The sequence below is a fragment of the Manis pentadactyla genome, chromosome 7 (genome assembly GCF_030020395.1).
Source record: "Manis pentadactyla isolate mManPen7 chromosome 7, mManPen7.hap1, whole genome shotgun sequence".
NCBI lineage: Eukaryota > Metazoa > Chordata > Mammalia > Pholidota > Manidae > Manis > Manis pentadactyla.
This window is the reverse complement of record NC_080025.1, coordinates 127,756,912-127,784,875: the sequence shown is the minus strand read 5'-3', so window position 1 is coordinate 127,784,875 and position 27,964 is coordinate 127,756,912. Positions and strand designations below refer to the sequence as shown.

At 34.0% G+C, this 27,964-nt stretch overlaps 1 protein-coding gene across 5 annotated transcripts; it reads left to right on the top strand.

Annotated features, from left to right (window-relative positions):
• The first annotated feature begins 63 nt into the window (after nucleotides 1-63).
• TMEM209 (transmembrane protein 209) lies at nucleotides 64-27,964 on the top strand. 5 transcript variants are annotated; one of them, XM_036909028.2, is made up of 16 exons: nucleotides 89-106; nucleotides 551-691; nucleotides 1,060-1,196; nucleotides 1,326-1,384; nucleotides 2,196-2,327; nucleotides 2,788-3,026; nucleotides 6,324-6,525; nucleotides 12,775-12,950; nucleotides 13,584-13,655; nucleotides 15,772-15,868; nucleotides 18,115-18,240; nucleotides 20,238-20,335; nucleotides 21,164-21,278; nucleotides 21,376-21,473; nucleotides 23,082-23,155; nucleotides 26,256-27,964. In XM_036909028.2, exons 3-16 carry the CDS (start codon nucleotides 1,060-1,062, stop codon nucleotides 26,308-26,310), a joined length of 1,680 nt encoding a protein of 559 aa, XP_036764923.1. In that variant the 5' UTR covers nucleotides 89-106; nucleotides 551-691; the 3' UTR covers nucleotides 26,311-27,964. The 5 variants fall into 5 exon arrangements, with proteins under 5 accessions (XP_036764925.1, XP_036764923.1, XP_036764926.1 ...); XM_036909030.2 differs by lacking the exon at nucleotides 551-691 and having other exon boundaries at nucleotides 64-106; XM_036909031.2 differs by lacking the exons at nucleotides 89-106; nucleotides 551-691 and adding an exon at nucleotides 120-502.

Here is a 27,964-nt window from a genome sequence, read left to right as displayed (position 1 = left end):
TCCGGTAACTGTAGCCCTGCAAGCCTACCACTTTCGCCTTCGCGCGGGTTTCGCGCATGCGCAGTAGGGAGGGACGCGAGCCAGCGGCTTCCGGTCGAAGAGCACGGTGCGTTTTCGGGGTCATCTTTTTGCTTCCTGGACACGGAGTCCACGCGGGCCTAGACGTGGAAGTTCCACGCCCGCTGATCTGCCGAGGGTTCAGCCAAAGGGCGGTTGTAGCCAGGAGTCATACCACCCGGAGTGGAAGGGAGGAAACAAGCCATAGGGCCTGCTAATGTTTGTGCTGGAGGAGCCATGGAGGGAAGCTCTGGGGACTGGGGAGTTTTGACTGGCTGGGTGGCGGGAAGGATACAGCTCTGGACTCTATGGGATCCAACTCCATGAAGCTGGAACAAGGCTTAACATTTGAAAGAGATGAGGCCTAGCAAAACAAAGGCAATGTACATTCCATTGTGGACCAAAACAATGCACACTTACCCACTCGTCGTCATCCCTTTACACCGTGAGTTCTCGCCCGTATTAAATTGAAATCCTTGTACTTCATCATCAGCAACACAAAACGGAGATCTCTGGCGTGCTGTGGTCCGAGTACAGTTAAGATCGCAGGCGGTTAGTGGCTTCTGCGTGGGGATGCAGGAGCAGAGTCTTCAATGGCTTACAGCTTACATGGAATATTTTTTTCTAAAACTTGGTATTTTGAGTATTTTAAATAAGCCCGTGGTTTGGTATTTGTGGCATTCCAAAAACACAATACAGAGTAATTGCACACGTAATTGCCAATCATTAAATTACTGAAGAAAGCATTTTTCTTTACTGGAAGTATTAAATTGTTCTATGAAGCGACCAGCGAGTTCTCTGTTGATTACTATGGTGCCAATGAAATTGTTATTTATGGTTCTCTTTTCATACACTAATATTGAAGTGTAGAAGATTTTGGAAACCACTTTAAAGATAAAAGTACATGCAATTTTTAGTTAACCATTGTAAAGGACGCAAGTTTGATTCCTTAAATGGAGTTGTTTCTTTTGATTAATTCTTGTGCTTTTTGTCTTTTAATAGATGCAAGGGGAGCCAAGCCCTAGTGCTTCCCTTATTGACAGAACCATCAAGATGAGAAAGGAAACAGAAGCTAGGAAAGTGGTTTTAGCTTGGGGACTCCTAAATGTATCCATAGCTGGAATGATATATACTGAAATGTAAGTTAATTAGCTTTAAAAAAGTAAGACTTTTGTAGCCAGTGGTTGATTCCACAGGTTTTTGTGTTTATGTTGATTTTTGTTGTTGTGTTTTTAAGTTATTGAAAAGTCTTAATGATTTTTTTTCAGGACTGGAAAATTGATTAGTTCATATTATAATGTGACATACTGGCCCCTCTGGTATATAGGTAAGTATTTTTTGCTGTGATGTAGATTTACTACCAGTGAAAAACTGCATTCATATTTAATTCAACTTAGTAGCCATTCCTTCATTCAACAAATATTAGAGTGACTACTGTGTTCCAAAAACTGGGAATGTAGCAGGAAGGGAACAAGGTCCCTGCCCTTCTGGAAAGAATATTCTAGTAGAGAAGACAATTAAGTGAATAAACAATACAATTAGAGTTTTGTAAGAAAAATAAAGTTTGGGAGTGGTGAGATTTGTATGTTCTCCTTTATCTACTTGCCTTCCCTACTTCTCTACCTTTTTACCTTTGAAGACCAACTAGATTTTTACTCCATTGATACCTTCCATAGTTTCCTCATTCCTTCCTCTCTTCTGTCTGCTCTTCAGTAGTTCTTGCGTATGAAGAGTCCATATGGTCATTAAAGTAAATTCCTTAGTCAAATATGCCCATTAATCTAAAGTCTGTGTGTCAGGGAGGAGATGTGGCAAGTGGAAGAACAAGAGTTTTGGAGTCTGCATACCTAAGATAGAATCATGGCTTCGATAGCGAGTTGTGTGCTCTTATAAATCACTTGACTTCTCTACAACTGTTGATTGATCTTTAAAGCAAGGGTGAAAGTTGATTGTACAAGGCTGTAAAGATTAGTAATTATTTTTGTATCACGAGTAAATGCCCTATATGTAATAGACATTCATTAAATGTTGACTATTATGAGGAATAAGAAGAGAGTTTTCAATTTTGTTGTTTTGATTTGCTAAGAGTATGAAGAGTTCTGCTCCCCGCTTTAAAAAATTTTTTTGTTCTCTTCCAGAGCTTGCCCTTGCTTCTCTCTTCAGCCTAAATGCCTTATTTGATTTTTGGAGATATTTCAAATATACTGTGGCACCAACAAGTCTAGTTGTTAGCCCTGGACAGCAAACACTTTTAGGGTTGAAAACAGCTGGTAAGTATGTTGCATCTTTTGCAAAGGTAGAGGAAAAGTTGACATTAAATCTTTATTTAATATTCCCCATTTCATAGACTCAGTTGGAAGGGACTTCTAAGGCCATGTGGTTCAACTGTATTAATAAACTTTACAATTAAGTGTCTTAAGACCAATGATTATCATTCCTATTTTATTTAAATTGAGTGGAGCTAACATTTAACACCTCATGTAAGTTTGTTCCATTGTTAATTAAAATTAAAATTAAATGACCAACTCTTGCTGCATTGAAGCCAATGTCATATTTTCAACTTTATGGAAACAGCTAATTTGTGAACTTTGGTAATAATAGCTTATGTATTTTAATAACCAGATCACTCTATTACTTTCACTTTCCTGAAGAAAAAGATTCAGTTCATTAATAAATTTTATTTGTACACATACACATGCTATTTACTTACTATTTATTTATTCCTTCTAGTTGTACAGACTCCTGCACATGATCTGGCAGCAACCCAAATCCCTCCTTCTCCACCTTCTCCTTCAATTCAGGGTCAGAGTGTATTGAGTTACAGCCCATCTCGTTCACCCAGTACCAGCCCCAAGTTCACCACCAGCTGTATAACGGGATACAGCCCTCAGCTGCAAGGTCTGTCGTCAGGTGGCAGTGGTTCATATAGCCCTGGAGTGACCTACTCACCCGTCAGTGGTTATAATAAGGTAATGACTCTTTTCTCTTGGCCAGTCACATTATTTTAGAATTAGGAGGTACGTTGAAAATCATCTAGTGAGTTGAAACTCCTCATTTTATCAATGAGGAAACCATGAAACAGTATATAATTGATTTGCCCAAATCACCATTTAAGAACCAATAGAATCCAGATTTCCTGACACCTAGTGAGAAGTTCTTTATACCACATCTTAAGATGAAAGAAAAAAATTGAGTTTTTACAGATGATGAACTGAGGTCCACCATCAAGGATCTTTCTGCTTGTTCTTAAAAACGAACTTGAAAGTACAATGCTTTTTAGTTTCCTTTACTTATGTTTTCACTCCTTCTTTGCTTCTTGATGTGAAACTTTTGTATATCCTTCTAGAATTGTAGTGCTTTTCATAGTGTTGGAGTATCTTCTAAGCTAAAAACTGGGATTGTCATGTGGTTTGACTCGAGTTTGGACACTGTCCATGAGATGATTAGAAACCTTCATTCCAGTTCGCATAGTAGAGTGGAATTTTGTTCTAATTTTTAGGTTTGGTAGAAGTAAAATTGAGAAATTTGAAATTGTGACTCCTGCCTGAAGCATAAGAGGGGCTTAAAAGAGGGATGGTCATATTTTCCGATGCTCTCACTAACATCTCTGTAGCTGCTCATTAAATGCTGTCTGGAAATGAAATCAACACACTGTCTGCCCTGACGCTTTTACATAATATTTATTTGTAATGAAATTTCCATACTCCTGGTTCACCAGTAGTAGTTTTGGCAAGTAATAGAATTGAGAAAATTTTATACATGTTAACTATTACACAGTATATATAGTGATAATTTATAACCAATCAACAAATATGACTTTTAAAAATAGTTCTGGCTTGTTTTTATGAGAAAAGTACTATATGATCATTATAGAAAGTTAGAAAAGTATAAGAAAAATGACTCATTCTTATTACCCAAACATAATTTCTGTTTAATGGCTACTTAATACTCATCTAGTGGATATCATAGTGTACTCTTGAATCTTTAAGCTACTTTCATTTCTTAAAAACTACTATTAATCTATACTAAATAGCTCTGTACATAAAGTTCATAACATTGCTTAATTATCTTTTTTCTAGTAGATTGTCACCTCCTTGAGCACAAGATTGCACATTTTTATTTATCTTTGTTTCCTTAGCAACAGTGTATGAAACAGAGATTCTATGCTATATATGTGTGTGGTGAGCCAAACTAGTACTTTGGAAAAGTTATTGAAATGAATGATTATTTTTCTGGGGGAAAAAAGTGCCAAAATTGACTAAGAAATAGAAAACCTAAATAAATCAAAGAAGAAAATTTTAAAACTGCTAATCAAATACATACATCCTCAGACTACATTAGGGTCCTGAAGTTTTACCATTGAGTCTTTTTAATTATCAACAGTGAACTTTTTACTCAAAGAAAACAAAACCACTAATCCAAAAAGATACATGCACTCCTGTGTTATTCCCATTATTTACAGTAGCTGAAATATGGGAACAACCTAACTGTCCATTGATAGATGAGTAGATAAAAAAGAGGTGGTACATATATACAATGGAATATTACTCAGCTATAAAAAAGAATGAAATCTTACCATTTACTACAACACAGGTAGACCTAGAAGGTATTATGTTAAGTGAAAAAAGTCAGGTAAAGATGAATATCATATAATTGAACTTATATGTGGAATCTAAAAAAAAAAAATTAACAGACAAAACTGAAATTGACTCATATAAACACAGAATGCAGACTGGCAGTTGCCATGGGGAGGGGAGTGGGGGAATGGGTGAAATACAGGAAACCCCAGTAGAAAAAAATTGTGAACATACCAGAAGAAAAAGTTAATAAACTAGGTAATACCAATAACCAGAAATTCTATTTTTAAAGTGTATAATTTCCTAGGTATAAGTACAAATTCACATTTAAAAAAAATTTCTTATATATCAAATAAACAGTTTTAAATAGTAATGCTGATAGACATATACCAAAATAGGTATTTCTGTGTATTCTGACAAGACTATAACTTAGTATATTTTTGTTTAATAGAATGGAAATATGTATTAAAAATGTTCATATGCTTTGGTCAAATCATTTTAGTCCTAGAAATCTAAAGGAAGGCATCAGAAATTAAGCAAAGATTTATGTACAAAGATGTTATCCTAATACTTACATTAGCCAAAAATTAGGCAATCCAAATCTTAGAATAATAGAATATAAAAATAAATTATGGTATATTGACACAATGAAATATTATATAGACAATAAGATATTTATAAAGGATTTTTATAGAAGAATACCTGATTAACTTTTTAAAGAATGAAGATAAAAGCTAAACAGTATTTTCTCAATTATGTAAAAACAAAAATATATTGACATAGCTATGTACATATTTGAAGATTTGAAAAAACATGAAATGTGAAAAAGGATTATATTATCTCTGTGTGGTAGAGTTATGTGTGACATATTCTTCATACTTTCTAATTTTTAAAACATTCATACATTACTTTTTTAAAAATTGAATTTATTTTTTAGAACAGTTTTAGGTTCAAAGCAAAGTTGAAAGGAAGGTACAGAAAATTCCTGTATACCCAATGCCCACACATGCATAGCCTTCCCCACTATCAATATCAGGCACCAGAGTGGTGCATTTGTTACAAATTGATGAATCTGCAGTGACACACCTTATCTCCCAGAGTCCATAATTTATTTACATTAGGTTCACTCTTAGTGGTGTAAGTCTATGGATTTGGTCAAATGTATAATGACATTTATCCATCATTCTAATAACATACAGAGTACTTTGCCCTAAAAATCCTTTGTACTCCAACTATTCATCCTTCCCCCACCCCAGTTCCTAGCAACCACTGATCTTTTTACTGTCTCCATAGTTTTGCCTTTTCCAGGATATTATATAATTGGAATCGCACAGTATTAGTCTTTTAGATTGGCTTCTTTAGCTCAGTAATAGGTATGTAAGGTTCTTCCATGTGTTTTCATGGCTTGATAGCTCATTTCTTTTTACTGCTGAATAGTATCCCATTGTGTGCATGTGCACAGTTTATCCATCTCCTGAAGGACATCTTGGTTGCTTCCAACTTCTGGCAATTGTGATAGAGCTGCTATAAACATTGGTATGCAGGTTTTTGTGTGGTCATAAGTTTCCAGCTCCTTTGGGTAAAGATAAAGGAGCACATTTGTAGGACATATGATAAGCATATGTTTAAAGTCAAAAATAAAAATAAATTTCAATTAAAAATAAAATAAAGTTCTTTTATTTTCTGTAGTTGGCAAGCTATAGTCCCTCTCCTTCTCCTCCATACCCTACCACTGTTGGACCAGTGGAGAGCAGTGGATTGAGATCTCGCTACCGTTCTTCACCCACCGTCTATAACTCCCCTACTGACAAAGAAGACTACATGACAGACCTACGAACTCTGGATACTTTTCTTAGAAGTGAAGAAGAGAAACAGCATAGAGTTAAGCTGGGTACATATACTTTTTATTTAGATCTAATGTACTTATTTTTGGTGTCACTTTACATTATCCTTAACCTAATTATTTGCATTACCTTGGTACCTGTACATAAAGGTTTTAAGTCTCTTGTACTGTATACCATGTGTAGCTCAGGAGAGAAATACATTTTATTTTTACGTTTTATGCAGTTAGAATTAAGCTCAACAAATTTAAGAAGTAAAATACAGCTGAACTGAGAAATCTTGAACTTTTCATCTACATTAAGATTAAAAGCTTTTTCATATAATGTAAGTTATAATTTCTCTTAAAAGTTGAGGCTGTAAAATGTTTTTGAAGTGTTTAGTAAAGCTTGTTGAAGTGGTAGCTGTCTGCCTTCAGGTAGTCCTTGGGAGGGTTGGTGTGGCAGGCAAGTAAGCAGGAGAGAGAGTGGATTCACTCTAGAAGTGCTGTGTTTTTCAGAACGTCGTTGAAACTTTAGTTTACCTTAGGAAACAATGTTAGCAAATCTTAATCTATTCGGGGTGGATCTGAGTATTACAAAGTCAATTATTTGAAACCAACTTAGGTTATTGAGCCGAGTAATGATTTTTTCCCCCTCAGGAACTTTCACAGAAAGCACATTAGGTGCTAAAACATGGCCATAGTGAGGAAGCCAGTTACTGGACCATGGCTCTTTGTGTCACTTGAAATCTCTCTGTCGATTTTTAATTTAATTTTACTTGCAAGTGCCACAGATGTCAGAGAAACAAATAAATATTATCTCGTTATTTGTTAATACATGCTTTTCTTCTCTTTAAATTTTGAAATATTTCAAGTATACTGAAAATTACAGAATATAATATAAAGGACCTATGTGCTCTCTGCATATTATTGTCATATTCAGGGATTTTCTGACTCTATTTTTATTTCTTCTTTTACCTATAGTTGTTATTTAGAAGTGTTACTGTTGTTTGGAAGTATTTTTGGTGATTGCATTTCTTTTAACTTCCAAGCATGAAATGAAAGGCTTGGTTATCTTTTATCTTTTCTCTAAGTTAATCATACTGTGGCTGGAGATTCTGATCTGTAACACTATTAATTTTTTGGTATTTTTTGAGACATGCATTTAGATCTGTTGTATGGTCACTTTTATAAATGGTTTTTCAGCATATTAAAAAGAATGCATAGTCTCTAAATATTGGGTTTCATTTGTTCATTGAGTCAAGCTTCTTGAATAATGTTCTTAAATTCTTTGTCATTAATTTTTATCTGCTTAATCTGTTAATTACTAGTGCTCAAAACTCCCATCGTCTCCCATTAAATATCTCTGTGTAATTTTTTTTTGAAATATCATTGATATACAATTTCATACTGGTTTCAAATATACAACACAGTTGTTCAACAGTTATCCATATTATTAAATCCTCACCCCCAGTAGTGCAGTTACTATGTGTTAACATAGGGAGATGTTACAGAATCATTGACTATATTCTCCATGCTGTTCTACCATTCCTGTGATTGACTTAGATTATGACTGAGATTTTTGTGCCCTTTTCTCCCCCTCACCTTTCCCATCCACCCACCACCCCAACCCCTCCACCAAGGTAGCTGCCTGTCCCTTCCTAGTGTCTGTGAGTCTACTGTTGTTTTGTTCATTCTGTTTTTCATTGTTTTTATATTCCAAAAACAAGTGAAATCCTATGGTATTTGTCTTTCTCCACCTAGCTTATTTCACTTAGCGTAATACCCTTCAGGTCTATCCATTTTGTTGCAAATGGCAGGATTTCTCTTTTTTTATGCCTGAATAATACTTCATTGTGTATATGTACCACGTCTTCTTTATCCATTCATCTGTTGATGGACACTTAGGTTGCTTCCATATCTTGGCTATTGTAAATAATGCAGCAGTAAACATAGGGGTGCATATATACTTTTCAAATCAGGGATTTTGTTTTCTTTGGGTAAATTCCAAGAAGTGAATAATTCTGTCAAAACTTGCTAAACATATATGAGATTGTGTTAAGTGCACATAAATTCTAAATTGTTTATATCATTCTGCTCAGTTTTTCCTTTTATCTTTATCTCTTGGGCATTTTGCCTGATATTAACACAGCTATACTAATTTTCTTTTGGTTAGTATTTGCCTATTTTATCTATGTGCATCCCTGTACTTTTAACCCTTCTGTACCTGTAGGTTTTTAGGTAATTAAATGTTTTGTACAAACTTGTAAATAGTAAGTATTTTGTGGGCAGCTACTTTGAGGCTATATAAATATGTTCTCATCAAATTTTGACTTACTAATTTTAACATCCTTTTAATACTGTTTTCAAACTTGATTATTAATATGTTGCTTCTCATAGTGGCTTTCTAATTCTATCATTCTTTCTATATGTATCCTTTTAATTTTTTAAACACTTTGGAGTGGTAAAAAGATTTACCATTTTAATCATTCTTAAATATGTAACTCAGTGGTATTAAGTACATTAATTGTGTGACCACCTTTTCACATTTACCTGGTGGCATCCTATTAGAAGATAGAGCTTTTTCTTCTCCCCAGTTATGTCATTTATTTTGATAGTTAGATTGTCTCGAGTCTGGCTGGTGGGACCCTCTGGCTTCTGTTTGTTTTTTTTGTTGGTGATGCTGTTTTACTTTCTAGCACCTCAAGATTCTAGACTCCTCTTCTTCCTTCCCCAGCTAACTAGCTCTGTGGTCAGCCTATTCCTCCAAGGGGCCGTGATTGCTTTTAGTGGAGAATGATACTTAAAAATTAATGTCTGGGCACTGAATGTACCATGTTAATAGGGTATCATTACTCCAGGTCCTCTCAGCAGACAGCTAGGAAATACATGTATATACATGTGTATACACATGTGCATCAGTATGTGCTTCTAAATCCATTCAGTTGTATATATTAAAAACCTGAGTTCATACTGATACTTACAATTCCAATCCAGTTATATAAGGTTTAATTCTAGCCTCCACCCTTTCCATATTTGTAACCCCTTTCTCCAGTAGAAACCAGGCACTATTTTTCACAGACACTTTTTTGTGAAAGGCCATTTCATCCCTATATGAGATTTCATATACCTCTCCTAAGAACAAGAACATTTTTTATAACATGATGATATAATAATAAGATATTACTATTATTGTACATTTCCTCCAGTTGACCCAGTAATGACCTTCGCAGCTTTTTTTCTTTTACTGATCTAGATCCGGTTAAAGATCACATATTATATTTAGTTGTCATGCTTCCTTTGTCCTCTTTAATCCAGAACATTCGTGCATTTTTTGTTTTTTATGACATTTACATTTGGAAGAGGTCAGGCTAGTTCTGCAAATTTGGATTTGTGTGATCATTTTCTCATTATTAGACTTCAGTTTAAATATTATTTTTTGGCAAGAATACAACTTAGGTGGTGGTGTGTTTCCTTTCAGTGTATCACATCAGGAGACACGTGGTATCATTTTGTCTTTTTATTGGTAACATTAGAGTGGGCCACTTGGTCAAGATGATGGCAGCCTGGTTTCTTCATAATAGCTTTTCCCTTTTGTAACTAATACTTTATGTATAGGGTGATACTTTGAGGGTTGTGAATATCCTATTCCCCCACAGCCTTTCACCCAGTTGTTTTAGAATCCATTGGTGATCTTTTACTGAATAAGTTAATACAGTGATGATTGCAAAATGAAGACTTATAATACTTTTATTTCTTGCACATTTTACTTAGACATTCTTGTCTGTAAAGGAGTTTTCTGTTTTACCCCATACCCCAGTTTGTTTTAGCCAGTTTGGACTGTGTTCTGTTCTTTCTTTAACAGTGTCTAAACTTAACTCCCTGAGTTTTTGTTTCTTATGGGTTTTTTTTTTTTCAGTTTTCAAGTTTTATTGGGTTCTGTTTCAAACATGCCTGATTAATTTTAGAGTATCTGGTTTTATTCTTATGTTTTCAATTATTTTTTCCTGTCTCAGTCACTTTAAACATACTTTTTAAAAATCTCTGTCCAATAGTTCAATTACCTAAAGTTCTTAGAGATTAAATACTAACATTCTTGACTTGTTGACTCTTGCTTAGAGGTTTGTTTCCTTGTGATTTATGTATTTTTTGTTTGTATTTGGCAAATTCATCTCCAGTAGAGTTTTATCTGTGCTTTTTCTAGCAGTTTTGAATTTGCCTCTGCCAGGTGCCTAAGTAGTATCATTGACCTTCAACTAACTTTTGTAATCTCTGGGCTTTGAGGTTCTGGATCTCACAGGTAGCGGTATAAATGGACAGTCTAAACCCATATGAAGGTGGACCTATAATTTTTAAGTCTTGGGGGATTTAAAAAAAATTTCTCAACAACCTAAGACACACAAGCCTCCTTGTTATCACCTGGTACCAATGGACAGATTTTTTTTTCTTATCCACTAAGAATGTGGCCTTTTGAAGTTCGTGGCCCTGTGCCAGGTACATCAGAATGTAGGAGAGAGAAAAGTCTCAATCCAATTCTCTACGTCTTCTGGGCCTGGGCCTACTTCCTCATTTCCAGTTCCCAGTTGGGTGTTTTCCCAATGCCTCCAAAATGCTCCAAAACAGCCACAGCCTCACTTCACACACAGACCATTCTGATTTCTTCACTTTTAGCCACCGGCTATTCCTTTTACTTTTTGCATAAGCGCCATTGTTCATTTAATGTTTTATTGAACAGATATTTATATATATATATATATAGGGGGAGATGTTTCAGGTTACCTGGTTTGTTGAGTTGCCAGAATTCCAAGTAGCTCTGTGTGCTTTGATCGTTAGGCTAAACTTCGGCATTCCTCCAGCTGCAGAGTCTGTGCTGTCCTGTTGTGGTGGTGGTCATTGTGCAGGGGCCCCATTTTGTCACTGCTTGCTCTGTATGTTTTGCTTGTACTTTGGCTAAAGCACAGCAGCTATTAAAACATGCTGCCATCAACATAAAGCATCTTCTGTGATCTAAAGCCAATCTTCATTGTAATTCTCAAGTTCAGGTTTTCTCTCAGAAAGCTTGATTATCATTTTAAAAGCTAATAGTCAAAATGATAAATCAAAGTAAGACAACTTTGTGCTCTATCATGACCATGTCTTTTACCTTCCTTTTTTATTCCCTGCTTATTACTAAATCACTTTTGTTGGTTTAAAACGTGTTTTCTTGACATTAATTCATTCCTGTAAATAATTTTGTCGGTCTTACTTGAAAATTTAACTTCATGCATGTGATTTTTCCTTACTGGACTGTGTGTGTGATCTTTCTTTACTGCCAGCACAAAACATGCTATTCACCAAGGCTACTAGCCTAACACTGGCTAAGCTTCAAGGTTTTGATGATGTGAATTGAAATATTGCCACATACCCTTTTGATGATTTCTCATCTTTTGTGCCTATATACATAAGAAAACCAGTTTTATTATTTTATAGTCACTCCTTGTAGAAATTCTGCTAAGATTTTTTAAAACCCTAATTTCTATTTGTGATTTTTGTGTGTGTATATGAAGTATCATTTGATATTCTTGATATCAGTTAAACTCTGAAAAAGTAAGCCCTTCATAAGTAGCATAATTATCATGGAAAATTTGCTATTTATCCAGATAGTGTGTTAGGTGCTAGGGAAAAATTACTCCCTGCCCTCAAAGAGCCCAAATTCTATTTGGGAAAAGAGAGAAACTATAACCTTAAAGTGTGGTAAGTACTCTGGTAGGGGCCTTTCTACAGGATTAAATCCAAAATAAATTTATAAACTTAGAAGTGTCATCAGCAGATAGTCTCTTCTGAGTACAACATAGGAACTCCTGTAAGCTGTAAATAGAACGAGCAGAGTTCAGGGAAGAGTGAGTGTAGCTTCTAATTCAAAGAGTAATTTATTAATAGGAGGCTGTAGTTATCCCATTCAGAAGGAGCTAAAAATCCAATCATGGAACTTCCTAGTCTATTTATTTCCCAAGGCTATTTGTCATTTGTTTCTCGCTGAATCATTTGAGAGTCTTAGAGAATGAAACAAGCTAAATTTTACAGCAGAAAATACTTTCAACCACTTAGAGGTCTTACAACTCTGAAACTGATACTGCTCAGAAAATAGTATTTAATTTTTAGTGCGAACAGTCCACATTACTTTAAAAAAAGGTAATATTGGGGCAGAGGGAGGAGAGAAGCCCCTTGAGACTGTGTCTTTCTTGATTGTCATTGTCTAGATGCCTGGATACCCATTGTTTACATCCTAACTCGTCAAAATGACTACAGCTTACTGGTAACTCTTTAAATGAATCACTGTAGGGAGCCCAGACTTGACCTCGCCTTCCACCAGTCCTACTTTCTGGAACTACAATCGTTCTGTGGGGGATTATGCACAGACTTTAAAGAAGTTTCAGTATCAGCTTGCCTGTAGGTCTCAGGCCCCATGTGCTAACAAAGATGAAGCCGATCTCAGTTCTAAACAAGCTGCAGAGGAGGTAAATGGAAAATAAAAATGACCTATTTGTGATTTACAGATTGTTAAAAATGTCTTCTCTTCTACTTCTAGAACATTTTTATTCTGTAACCTCCACTTTTACTGGCTAGAAACATAAATCTGGCACATAGTAAACATTGGAAAGGCTCCTATCTAACTTTGTATGCCTAAAGCTATATACCTAAAACTGAATTATATTATACGTTTTACTAATTATAATACATGGTTGACATTAATGTCCTGTCTGAAATATTTTTCTTCAGTCATTTATAAAAAGATACCTCAAATACCTATTTGTACTTAACATATACAGGAGTCTTGCTTTTAAAATACATTTGGATTAGAATATTTGTCAGTCCATTAACTTTGTGAGTTTAATACCAAATACAGGATTTTAATTTTGTTCTTAAAAGCAAGAATGCCCTTTAAACATATCAACATAAGAAATTTTAAAGATGTATCTGTACATGGATAGCAACCAAGTGCGTAATAAAACTACTGCATATTAATTAGATCAATATTGACATTTATGAAGTTTTTAAAAATTATTCCAAATGTTTTTGAAGGTGGGGGAAAGAATTACTGATTTTTGGCAAGACTTTTTATCTGATTATTTCACACATATTTCTAATAGGTTTGGGCAAGAGTGACTATGAATAGACAACTTCTTGATCATATGGATTCATGGACAGCCAAGTTCAGAAATGTAAGTTTTGGCATTCTGTGGACAGTATTAGTACCTCTTGATATGCAAAGTATGTCATTAGCATATTGATTAACTGTGTTAATTATTAATTAGAATATCAGTTATTATTAAAAGTATGATATGGCCCATACATAAGGACAAACATGGCATTTACCTTATGGTGTCTGTTTTCATGGGATTCTTTTCTCCTCTGTGTTTAGGGTATCAGTGTATTTTGAGTGAATAAAGGAATATGTTTAGTTAAGATCTTCTTCCCTTTCCTAACATCTTAGTTTTATTTTTCAAAAAGGTTTTCTGTCAGTAACTATTGTTTCTAGAAATGTGAGGGGAAACAAAAATGAGGTCCTTGCCCTCAAAATTTCAGACTTAGAAGGTAATATAAGCTTGAAGCTATTTCAGAATACATCAAATTTCTTAAGTCCTTCTGGAGAAGAACCCTCTAGTCTTTGGCCTGGAGGCTGGGAAGGCCAACTCTCCCACATACAGAGTGAGTGAGTTCCCTTGTAACCCTGCCTCTGTCCCTCGCTCTTGCTACCACCTGTACCTCCTAAGTTCTGCTGGGTGAATGGGCCGCTCCGCCGCTGCAGAGAGCTGCACTCAGATTCTGTGCAGGCAGCCGCTTCTCCTGCTGTTTGATGGTTCAGCACTCATACGTCCACTCAACATCTACATCTTCTAGAAATATGTCGTAGTCACATGTACTCCTTTTTTATCCTGCTCCTATAATTTAAATGGAGTATAGGATAGAGTGGTGAAAAATAACGGCCTACTTTCTTGAGCCAAAGCCTGGATGGATGGCTTTTTAAAAATGAAAATCCCTGGCACACATTAAACATTGTGGAACCACTCAATCAGACTTTCTGAGAATGAGACCTAGATCTCTCTCGAACCCCTTGGATACTTTTGTTGCAGTCAAAGTGTAGCTGACAAGTAGGATCTAATTTAATAAATGTTGGAAGAATGAATAATTGAAATGATGTCCTAGAACTGTACTCTCTTATTTCAACTTACAGGCTTATCAAAAAATGCTAATATATTTAAAATATAAAGTCTCAGTCAGCAGTATTAACTTGAAGAAATACAAACAAAATCCCTTATCTGAATTTCCTAGGTTACAACAGTGTTCTGAAATACAGGTTCTCGGATTTTTTGAAAAGCAGTATGCATTGACCATACATTTTACAATACCTCTAGTAGAGTCTGGTTAGCACGCAGTAGTCAACCACATTAATATTTCTGCAGCAAAGCATATGAATAGTCATACTAAGTAGGATAAAACCCATAATAGATACATGGGAATTCAGTTCAGTACTTGCCAATACATAAATTTGCTTGTTAAATGGATTACAAAGAATCTTTCCGTTTTCAGTTTTTTTTTTTAATTCAAAATTTTTGTAAGAAATTGTAGACTTGTATTTCATCTGAAACTTTTTCTCATCCTCTCATTTTATGGTTAAACAGAGGCATGGAAACAGAAGTGGAGTTGAAGTTGCTATGAACACAACACATAACACAGAAACAAACCAGTGGGGTATTTCCTTGGACAGCCTTTTAACATCACAGAATTGGTTTGATATTAGCCATGCAAAGTGGTATTTGAAATTGCTAGCCCTAACGTAATATAATATTCACAAACCAGTTTCAAATATAATAGATCTGTTTTCCACATGGTGAGGGAATTAGGTAAGTCTGCTGAGAATTAATCAGTTATGTTAGTTTGAAAAACTATCTTGCTAATCATAAACCAGTGTAAACACTACATGAATAAATGTGTGAATAATTATCTTAGAAATGTAAATTGAAGAGTGTCCTTTTAGCTAAGTAATAATCATAGAAAGAAAAATTTAAGAAAAACTTAACATATAACTACAAGTTTTATATTTCCTTGAGAGAAAAACAAGCATATATGATTTAAGAATATCACTTAGTTGACTTAACACACCAATTTATTTACTTAACTCTCTAGATTTAAGGTAGCTGTTACTTCCATTCTCTTTCACTATACTCTGTTAGTATTCAAGTAGAAGACAGTAAAAAAATAACATTTCATTAAAATAATTATTTGAGAATTGCTTTAGAATTATGTGTGTAAAATGTTTACCTCATTTCTTCCTAGTGGATCAATGAGACAGTATTAGTGCCACTTGTACAAGAGATTGAGTCTGTCAGCACACAGATGAGAAGAATGGGCTGTCCAGAGCTACAAATAGGAGGTATGTGAGTATAGAGCCCAGCTTTTAATTTACCTTCAGTGAATCTGCAAGGTGAAAAATCTCTGCTTTTAATGAGCTATTTAACAACTTCCTTTGTTATCTTGAGGTGAATTAAAAAACTAAATGTCTATAATATATAAGATAGCCCTTGAACAGTGTGGGGGTTAAGGGCACCAATTCCCCACACATTTGAAAGTCTGCATATAACTTTTGACTCCCCCAAAACTTAACTAATAGCTTACCATTGATTGACCAGAAGCCTTACTGATAACTTAAACACATATTTTGGTATTAACACCTATTTTGTATGTTATATTACTATATTCTCACAATAAAGTAAGCTAGAGAAAAGAAAATGTTTGTTCAAAGTGTCACAAATCTCCAAAAAGCTTTCCCATATATTTATTGAAAAAAATGCATGTATAATGCATTCTCTTCCAACCCATGTTGTTAAAGGGCCAACTGTGCTTTTTAAAATATAACAGTTTTATTGAGGTATAATTTACCTATGATTTAGTTCACCCATTTAAAGTCCTACAATTCAAAGGTTTGAGTTGTGCAACCATCACAATCAATTTTAGAATATCTCGTCACCCACATACCCTTTAGCAGTCACCCCTGTTTCCTACCACCACTCCCCATTGTCCAGCCCTGGGCAACTACCACTGTACTTTGTCTCTATAGATAGGCTTGCTCTGGGTATTTCATATAAATGGAGTCATATGTTGTCCTTTGTGACTAGCTTCATTCACTTAACATAATGTTTTCAAGGTTCATGCATTTTGTAGAATTTATCAGTACCTTGTTTCTTTTCATTACCATACAATATCCTGTTGTATGGATTTACCCCATTTTGTTTACCCATTTATTGGCTGACTTTTGCGTTTTCACTTTTTAGCTATTATAAAATGAATAAACCTGCTATGAACATTTGTGTACAAGTGTGTGGACATGTTTTAATTTCTCTTGGGTATTACCTAGGAGTGGAATTGCTAAGCCGTATGGTAACTCCATATTTACTCTTCTGAGAAATTGCCAGACTGTTTTCTAAAGCAGCTGCACTATTTTACATTCCCACCAGCAGTGTATAAGGGTTCCAGTTTCTCACATCTTCACCAATACTTGTTGTCTGTCTTAGTTATCCTAATGGGTGTGAAACAGTATATCATGGTAGGTTTGATTTGCATTTTCCTGATGGCTAATGATGTTGTGCATCTTCTCATGTGCTTATTGGCCATTCATATATCTTCTTAGGAGAAATATCTTTTCAGATCCTTTATTCATTCCTAGATTGGGTTTTTCATCTTTTTATTATTCCTTATTATTTTAGATACAAGTCCCTAGCAGATAGTAAATACAAAGTTGCATGAACAATATGTAACAATGGTAATTTAAAATCACCTATTTTCAGTTCTCTTATCTGCAAAAAATAAAACTGTTAAGCGTCTGTATAATATAATCTGCCTAAAATATTTATACCATAACTTATTTTGTGTTAAGTAATTAGGTTTCAAAATAAATAGGGAGTATTTTAGTCAACCGCCTCTTTGTAGAGAATAAATTTCTCCTTAAAATATGTAAGTGCTTTGGACTGTACATGAACACTTTCTACTTTTTTGGGTATTGTTTAATCTTTATTCTCTGGACTAAGATCAGAATTATACATCCCTAAACGTCTATTTGTTGAGTATCCAAATATTTCATATGTAATTTATACAACCTTCACATTAACCTTTAAAAGCTGTTAGTGCCCCATTTTATGGATGAGGCTACTAAGAGAAGTTAAGTAACTTGCCCAGGATCACAGGGTAGAATTTTGAGGCCAGAGCTCTCTTGACTCCAAAGCCAGAATGGTTACTTTCTAGGTCTTGTTAATGTTATTTGAACCTGTGCCTATCCTTTTTGAGCTTTCTTTATACATAACCCATAAAAATCTGTGTATTAATTGTTTATAGATCTGCCAAAATGGATTTGGCTCTTGCTTTTGGAGTGTGTGTGTGTGTGTGTGTGTGTGCGCGCGCGCGCGCGCGCATGCGCGCGCACGCAAGTGTGCATGTGAGTCAGTCTGGCCATCTTGCCAGAAATGATAAAATAAATTGTAGGTGAAATAGATAATGCAAATTGTTAAGATGAATTATTATTGCTTCTATTTATTCATTCAGTATCTATTGAGAGAACAGCATTTAAAGTCCTTTAGAGACCTACATGAAATGTAATCTGTGTTCTGTGTGTTTTATTTTTAACAGAGGCTAGCATTACTAGCTTGAAACAAGCTGCTCTGGTCAAAGCTCCTCTCATTCCAACTCTGAATACAATCGTGCAGTATCTAGACCTTACCCCAAATCAGGAATACTTGTTTGAAAGGATCAAAGGTAACTATTGATTTGAAGAGGAAAAAATGGACAGCTTTTTCACTACTTTGAGATTTTATAAATAAAGGTAACAAGGAAAAAAAAATTGTTTTGAAAAAATTAAAAATATAGCCAAGTACATTTTATATTTTGTAAGTATATATTTGATTATGGATTAAGGCTTATACAGCTTTTGAGTTTCATATTTTATATGCTTAAGAGTTGTCAAAATAATGTAGTTAGCCTTGAATATGTTAATCATTAATTCTGTAAAGGGAAACAAAAATAATGAGCTGAATGGGCTCAAGTGAGTATTTCACTCATTTTCTGCTCTTTACTAAGAATAGGTGCCACTGTGACATTCTTTATAATTTCAGCATGCTGATCTTTATCTCTTTTAGTTTTTTAAATTGATATTTAATATGCTGCTGCTCTGTATTTCTATTCTGATCATTTGGGGGGAAATGTAATCTGAGGAGATGGATTTGACAGTCAGGAAATTTAGCCTGCGTGATAGTCCCACACACTCTATGCCTCCCTACCTTTATTTGGATAAACTCTAAAATGTTCTGCTCACTAAAACAAGTTTTAGAAATAGTATTTTGCTCTTCAGATTTATCATAAATCTTGATTTGAAAATGTTACGGTGCCCCTCTCTCTTCTAGGTTTGGACTGGGGTTCAGGAATAGCATTTATTATGACTTTTTAAAAACTTCTTATATAAGGATTCAAACATACATAAAACTAGGCACAGCAGTGTGCTCAGCCCTTTTGTACATACCATCCCGTCCCAACAACTATCTTTCCCTGGGCAGCCCCTGCACTATCCATATTCCCTTCCTGTATTATTTGAAGCAAATCCTGTGTTTCATTATGACTTCATCTATATATCTCCATATGTGTCTCAGAGATAAGGACTTGTAAAAACATAACCACAATACGGTTACAACACCTAGTATTTTTTAACAATGTCTTTATATCATGAAATATAGAGTCTATTACAAATTTCCAACCATCTCATAAAACATCTAATTATTTTTTGGTGTTGTTTGAATTGGGATTCAAATATTATTATATCTTGTGATTGATTGATTATATTAAGTTTCTTTTAAGCTGTAGATTTCCTGTCCATTCCTTCTTTTTTTTCTTTGCAACTTACCTGTTGAAAGAACTGGATTGATTGTCCTGTAGACTTTTCCATGGTGTGGATTATGCTGAATGCATCTCCATGGTGTAGTTTTGTATGATCCTCTGCCACTGTATATCCTATAAATTCAGGTTGCAGTTTTTTTGGCAATATTGTCTCATTACTAGGGTATTTGTACATCCAAAAGAAAGCACGTGTGCGGGTGTACATGTGTGTGTTCATATATACAAAGTATATATAAAGTATTTTTATATACTAAGTAAGTTTAAACAAAGTTTAAAAAAATACACTGAACACTGCAGTACAGGCCTAGATTGAACAGTTACCAACATTTGGCCATTTTGATTCTCTTTCCTTACACACATATTTTTTTGCTTTACCATTTGAAAGCATGTTGTGGACATCATTACTTTTCTGCATGCAAATTCCTAAAATTAACATTTCCTACATAACCACAATACAATTATCAGACCTTACAAATCAACAATATTTCTATGATATCATCTAATACACAATTCATATTCAAATTTCCCATGTCCATACCCTTTCTCTTCCTAACCAGGAGAGAATCTACGTTTATATAGTGCATTGTGTTGTTTCATCTTTTTTGGTCTCTGTTTAAAACAATCCTGCCACCTTTTTTTCCCCACATGACATTGACTTTTTTAAGAATCCAAAATAGTAGTCTTGTCCCATATTTTGGATATATCTGATTCTTCATGGTATTGTTTAAGTTTATAGCTTGTATTTCTTTATGTTTTGATGTTTTGATCAGGTGTTTAAGATGATATGTGTCCCTTATTGTAACCCCTTAGCCTTTTGTTTCCTTTGCATACTACTAGCTTTTTCAATTTCACCTTTGTTGCTCCAGAACTTTCTCAAGGAGGCTGTATGAGCTCGTTTCGATGGAATAGAGGTGGAGACTTCAAAGGACGCAAGTGGGATACAGACCTGCCCACAGATTCTGCTGTAAGTTTCTAGTTTTGTTTTGTTTTTTTAGTTTAACATTTTTGTTACTGGATTTATGTGTTTTTATATTTGCATTATAAAAATAAATACAAAAAAGTATTTAGAAAATAAGGTAGAAATAAAAATTTTTAATTGTACTGTTATCTTAACCCAACTGCTGTTAGTATTTTGGAGTTGTTTTTTTTTTTCCTTTACTTACCTTATGCCATTTTTTAGATATTTCTGTCATGGTTGTAATCATCCCACATGTAAAATTTTATATCCTGTTTTATTAGTTTTGCAACATTTAGTATTTTCTCATTATTAATTACACACTATCATTTAAGCATTCTTCTATATGGGATCTAAAAGTTTGAGAAACGTGGCTAGAGAGAAGTTACTGTTTTTCTTTTAAATAGCATTCCAAGTAATATCATGATGCATATTTCTTTCTTATTTGGGATTATGACTTTAAGAAAGATTCCTAGAATTAGATATGAGATCGAAGAGCATAAAGTTTTTGAGCATGTAAGAGTTTTTAAAAATCATGCTATTTTTTAAAAAATATGTGTGAAATGAAGTTTCAAATTGAGAACTGAGTATGTGTCTGTTGTATCTTGGTTTTGTTGTTAACTATATGGGTATGAATGATCCACTTAACAGAAAACTAGGAATGTTTTGTTTTTATCTTTCATTTTATAGATTTCATCTTATAACACTTGAAAGCATTTTTGCCAATTTTCTCTTTAGGGAACAATTTAAAAGTTGGAGTTATTATAAACACAGATGTTTTTAAAGGACTTGATAGATTTTCATGCTGACTTTAAACAATTATTTCCTCTTCTTCAGATCATCATGCATGTATTTTGCACCTACCTGGATTCCAGATTACCTCCACATCCCAAATACCCTGACGGAAAGACATTCACTTCTCAGCACTTTGTTCAGACTCCAAATAAGCCAGGTATAAACCTTTCCTAAAACACTAAGTTGAGCTTTTCACGTGAAATCTATCTAGTGGTTTTGGTTTTTTTTTTTAATGTAATATATTTCCTTTACAGATGTGACAAATGAGAATGTGTTTTGCATTTATCAGAGTGCTGTTAACCCTCCCCATTATGAGCTAATCTACCAGCGTCATGTCTACAGTCTTCCAAAGGTATAGTTCTAAATGTAGAAGTTGTTATTACAGAATGTCATGGATGACTTGCTTTGATAATATTTTTAAAATTAGATTCTCTTGTTAGTGGAGTACGTAAACTTTTGAAATTAGGGAAAATATGTTTCTTGTATAAAAGTAATATATACTTAATTTAGAAAAATATAAAGAAAAAGAAGGAAAACCATGTCACTGTGCCATTCCTCAGAGGCAGCTATTGTTAACATTTTGATGTGCTCTTTTGGTAAATTTCATTTCAGTCTTTCTCTGTACATTTTTATGGGTTGAAATAATTATTTATGCAGTTTTATTTCCTTTTAAAAATTAACTTTATAACAATTTTCCATCCCATTAAAAATCTTCATAAAAATACTTTTTAATGACTACAAAAACTTGATCAGAAGATCATAACATAACTTTTCAGCCCTTCCCCATTGCTGGACGTTTTGGGAGTTTCTAAATCTTCACCAGCGTAGATAACTGCTGAGTACTCATCTTTATGCATATAGCAGTCTGCTTTTCAGGTAATTTCTTTAGCTCAAAGTCTAAACATGGAACTCTAGGGTACAGAATAGTTTCAAGACTTTTAAAATCAAGTTCTTTATAAAAATGGTTATTGTTCCAGTTTATACTTGTATCCAGGTGTTCTGTTACCAGCATCTTTACTAAGAAACTTTACATTGTCTATAATCATAAATTGTATTCACCATCAGATTCCTACTAGAGGATGTTAGTTTCTCTTTTTTCAAGTTTAATATTTCAACTTTGTAAATATGATTATTTTGGGCCATTAAAGTTCCTATGAGAAACCCTTTTAAAAATCATATGTCCTCATTCTCAAACAAAAACACTAAATTAGAGTAAGCAGATACAAGTTAATCAGTAATTTGAAAACCTAAAGTAGAAACTATTTTATAGACTTGATATTACATGTAATAGTTTGACTTTAGGGCTTGCAAAATACTGCCTCACAGTCCCATGTAGGTAAAATAAATTTGTATTTAACATGTTATTAACATACACTGTAATATACTTTGATGTATGATTTAAAATTTTTGAATCCCAGCACTTTGCTTACACTGTTAATTTTGGGGATAGAGCTTTTTTTGTATATAATGTACAGGAGCAGCAGCAGCAGTCTCAGAATAGCCCTCTTCCAAGCTTTCGTAAATGCTGCTCCCTGTGTGTGGAAACTTGCCGGTCTGTTTACTTTCTGCTCATTTTTCGGGTCCTGACTTAAAAATCTTTCCCTCAAGGCACCATCCCCTGCCTCTCCAGTCTAGGCCAGGTGCTGCGTGTGTTCCCACCATGCCCGATAACTTCTCTCATGACATTCATCACACTTCATTGTGATACTGAGTTCACTGCCTGCCTTTCCTACAGACTTTAAGCTCCTTGATTACATGGGTTGCCTCTGTCTTACTTATCACAATGTCCCTACTCCCTAGGACAAAGCAGGCACTTTGTTGAGTGAATAAATGAAAGTCTGAATTACAGGGAATTCTGAGTTAATAGAATGTGAATTCATAGGATCTGCATTCACCTTTCAGTCTGAATCTTTGGTTTAGTTTGAAGTAAATCTTGCTGTCTTTTTTGTCTTTGTTCCAGGGCCGAAATAATATGTTTCATACATTGTTAATGTTCCTCTACATAATAAAGACCAAAGAGTCAGGAATGCTTGGGTAGGTATTTGTGCTTTAAAGACACAGGCCCTTAATTTATTTATTTTCCTTCCTTAAGATGCTGCAGAAGGCATCATCATACACTGAAAAGAGATGTGGACTGAACAAGAGTTAGTGCTTCTAGTACTAGCTTAGCTTTGTCACTAGCCAGCATGTCCATTAGTATTAGGCAAGTCCATTAATTCTTCAGAACCTCCATTTCCCTATTGGGAAAAAGGCATTGGCTTTACAGTTGTGTCCCCCAGAAGAATCACTCTGACATCTAGGTCAGGCACTTGCCACTTTAAAACTAAAAAAACAAAAAACAAAAAACTTGGTCTATTTTTATTCAAGCCATCCCATTTCAGACACAAAGCCTTCTGTAAAATGTTTATACTTCCAGAGACTGAATCAGCAGCCATTCTATAGAGGTGTTAACTGGAGTGGAAAAATGGTCACTTGAAATTGTTTATTTTTTTAGTAATGAAATTCACATACTGTCACAATAAATTCAGAATTGTTGTATTGTCATTTTGGTGATTCAAAATTACAGTGTACCAAATAATACTTGAAGTAAGTAGACCCTAGTAAAGTTGGGAAATCTGGTAATGCAAGGTCTGGGTATTTGAAAACCTGGCTTCTGGGTCCAGCTCTGCCTGTACTAAGTAAGCCAAGGCTAAGAAAATGTACATGCTTGTAGTAGAAAACATAGGGGGTTTTCATTCCAGTTCTGATGTGTATGCCTGTCTTCAGTTTTGTTTAGGAGGTCTGTTTCATACATGTTCTAGAACTGCACTTTCTAATACAGCAGCCACTAGCCACATGTGACATTGAGCATTTGAAACAAGACTAGTTCAAATTGAGATGTGGCTGATCAATGCATCAACTAAAATTTGAAGATATTCTATCCAAAAAAAGTAAAATATCTTATTAATAATTAATAATATCTATTAATATATTGATTACAGGTTGAAATAATATGTTGGATATAAGGTTAAATGAAGAATACTGTTAAAATTAATTTCACCTGTTTATAGTTTTTCTTAAACTTTTAGAAAATTTGAAATTACATATGTGGCTTGCATTCGTGGCTTACATCACATTATATTTCCATTGGACAGCACTGCTCTAGAGAAAGCCAAGCTCCTGTCCTTAAATTAGATGCAAAGATTTTTAAAAGACATAGCAGCAATTTATAAACAGATAAAAACATTTTCCAGCTTCCTTTATCATATACTTTTTAATGTAAGAAAGATTAAATAGGAAAGTCACTTTTATGAGACATCTAAACTAACATGGTTCTTTTTTCTTTATTTTTAATTGCAGAAATAACACATCTCAATGTAGAAATATTTAAACAATAGAGCAGTGTATAAATTAGAAATAGAAAATTCTCCTCTGTCCAGCCTCTCTCAGCCCCGCTCCTAGGTACCCAATGTTAACAATTTAAGGTGTATAACAGTTTAAAGTGTATGTTTCCAGACTACTGTCTGGGAACAAGTTGATTTTGTTTTTGTTTAAAAATGTATTGTGCCCAAGCATTATTACTCTGTGACCTTGCCTTTTAATCTGACACAGTTTATCTTGGACATTCTTCCATGTCAGTAAATAAAATTCTTTACCTAAAATTTCTAGCAGTATTTAGTTATAAATATGTGCATGCATATATATTAAAAAGATGGAATATGCTGTAAATATATTGTTTTTTAATTATTCACTTAGTATTGTTTCTGAAAGGTTATTTTGAAGTGAAGAATTTGGAAATATATTAAATAGACAGTGTTTGGTTTTAATTGAAAATGTATCTTTTCCTCTATAGATCCAAATTGATATTTGATGTGTAAATAAATGATTTTTCAGGTAGCACAGAGCTTCTGTTGAGTGTCATATACAATTTTCATATGCAAAAAAATGGAAAAAAATTTTAAGTAGTTAATGGGGCAGTAATTTACTTAGAGGCCAAAAATAATTGGTACAGTTTTTGAAGTGCCTGTCTCCTCTTGATAAACAACTTATATGTGGAGAAGAAACATTTTAGACTAAAACTAGTATGTCCTTACTTACATGGGGTTTTTTTCTTAACCAAGGGGGAAAAACTTGGAAATTATTTACTTTTAAATGTGATTAATTCTTTAATACATTCTAAAACAATCAAATAGTTTAAAAACTACTATTCTGTAACTTGAAGTAAATGAGTGGTTCAGATTTAGTCCATTTGGAATCATGCCTGTAAAGCAGCAGGTTGATCTAAATGCATTATGAATTCAGTGCTAGGTATTTGTGCAGTTACTGGAATGAGATGAATGTTTTACCTCTAGAAGAGGAAAGAAAATCTAGATAGAATTGCCTACACAGTAATTTAAGTGTTCTCTTCAGCAAAAGACATGATAAAGTTTAACACAAAATGACAAACTCAAACTAAATAGTAAATCCAACTTAAGCCATCATATTAATTAGAAAAATATAGAAAATGGTCAAAGACATGAAAGAGTTTTTCACAGAAAAGTGTTCTATAAATGGTTTGTAAACACAAAAAGATGCTTAGGCTTGAAATGAGCCAAAATTATAACATTTCTCATTTTAGATAAGTAATTTATGTCTCTTACAGCCCTCTTCTCCCTTCATACATTGAATACAGTTATATTCTTTTTTGTTATATGCGGTGTGGTTTAGCTTAAGCTAAATTCATAATCCCCATATACAAATTCACTAAAGCATTCCTAATAATTGTAAATTCCTAATTCAAGTCAAATAGGTGAAATTCTCTAAGAGACCTAGCATCTCAATATTCTCCATTTCATTAAATTTAATTGACATTTCTACTGTAATCTTACTTGCTAAAATTATCATGTTAATCTCTCTAGTATAATAGTTAAAAGCCACTGAAAAATTAATTTTCAGCACCCCATAAATCTATTTATTCTAGATTTGGGCTTTAAGCAGTTAAAGTAATTACTATTACTGGCATTCACCTGATAAACCACATGTAACAACTGCACAATAGCATTAAGTGTCATCAGTTAAACATGTATTCCTTGTAAATGCTCATTATAGTTATTTGAGAAAAGACCTTAAATGCCTGGTAATCAATTCCACTAAAATTTTTTTTTTCTCTTTATAGGAGAGTTAATTTTGGTCTATCCGGTGTGAATATTCTGTGGATTTTTGGCGAGTAGTGGGTCATTTAATTCCAAACATTCAGACTTTCATTTGACTGAACCAGAAGTTGAATCTAAGCATCTCTGAGTTATTGTCTTTTTTTGAAGTAAGATACATACATATATGTTACAGATTCTTCAACTTTAACTGAAAAAATTGCTATTATGAAACTTATGAGTGTCCTGTATGTTCTACACCAAGACACTTACCTTTAATTTTTTCATTGATTTCAGATTTTCAGTTGCCTACAAAACTGCAGCACTTCAGAGTCTTGTTGACCCAGAACAGTGCAATTCCCCCTTAGCTAAATAAATTTAAGAGTAACCCACAAATGAGAATCACCCACCTGATTTTTCCACACAAGGATTGTTGTTTTCAGTAACATTATTTAGCATAAATACTTAAAAAGAAACAAGCAAATTTAGTTTTTTTATCAGTATATTTCCCCCAGTGTTCTGCAGATCAGCCTAAGGCACATATTTAAAGAAATGAGATAAACATCTAAGTAATAAATAATTAGTCCATGTGTATTTTTAAATATTATTGAAAGAGGTTTGACAGTACTGGCATTTAAAAATAATCAACTGTTGGATTAAGTTTAGCTGATAGAATCAAATTATTTGGGTCTTAGTTAAAAGGCTGAGGAGGTCAAGAGAACTACTTTGGTTTCAGTAACTTGATTTCACTATTCCCAAAATGTTGTATTATTTTAAGAGTTCCCTTTAAGGTCATATGATCTTATGTGTTTAAATTTTTTAGATGTGGTCAAAATATCTGGAGAGTAAGAAGTTACTAAATTTCTAAGTTTTGCTTGACTGTCCTCTTTATTTTCTTAAGTGTATATGTAGTATCTCTAAAGCTAGCTAGTAATTGGATATATTTTCTGGAGTGACATAATAGAGACTGCCTCCGTCATCTTATGTAAACCTTGAAACAGCTGAAACCAGTATCTTCTGAATCACTGCATGTCAGTATTCTGTATATACAGCTGATTTTATATTTTTAAATTTTGTTTTTCAAAAAGTTGTCTCTGTGTTTTTTTATAAGGCAGATAACCAAAGGAAAGGAAGTTTCTTTTAACTGCTTTTGATGTATATTAAACATGTTTGCTATGATATTTTAGAAGAAAATATCAATTAAACATGTTAAATATAAGAACATGGTGAAATCTAAGTCCATTTCAAAAGTTATTGAAGGTGTTGTGAAACAATTGCTATGCTGTTAAAGTATTCAGTTGAATATTTCTTAAAAGCAATAAGAAACTTTTGCAACCACATAGTTGGAGCTAGAGGGTATTATGCTCGGTGAAATAAGTCAGGCAGAGAAAGACAAGTATCAAATGATTTCACTCATCTGTGGAGCATGAGAACAAAGCAAAAACTGAAGGAACAAAACAGCAGCAGACTCATAGAATGCAAGAATGGACTAACAGTTGCCAAAGGGAAAGGGACTGGGGAGGTTGGGTGGGAAAGGAGGGAGAAGGGGAATAAGGGGCATTATGATTAGCACACATAATGGGGGGGGGGGTGCATGGGGAAGGCAGGATAACACAGAGAAGACAAGTAGTGACTCTATAGCATCTTACTACATTGAAAGACAGTGACTGTAATGGCATATGTGGTGGACTTGATAATGGGGGAAATCTAGTAACCACAGTGTTGCTCATATGAT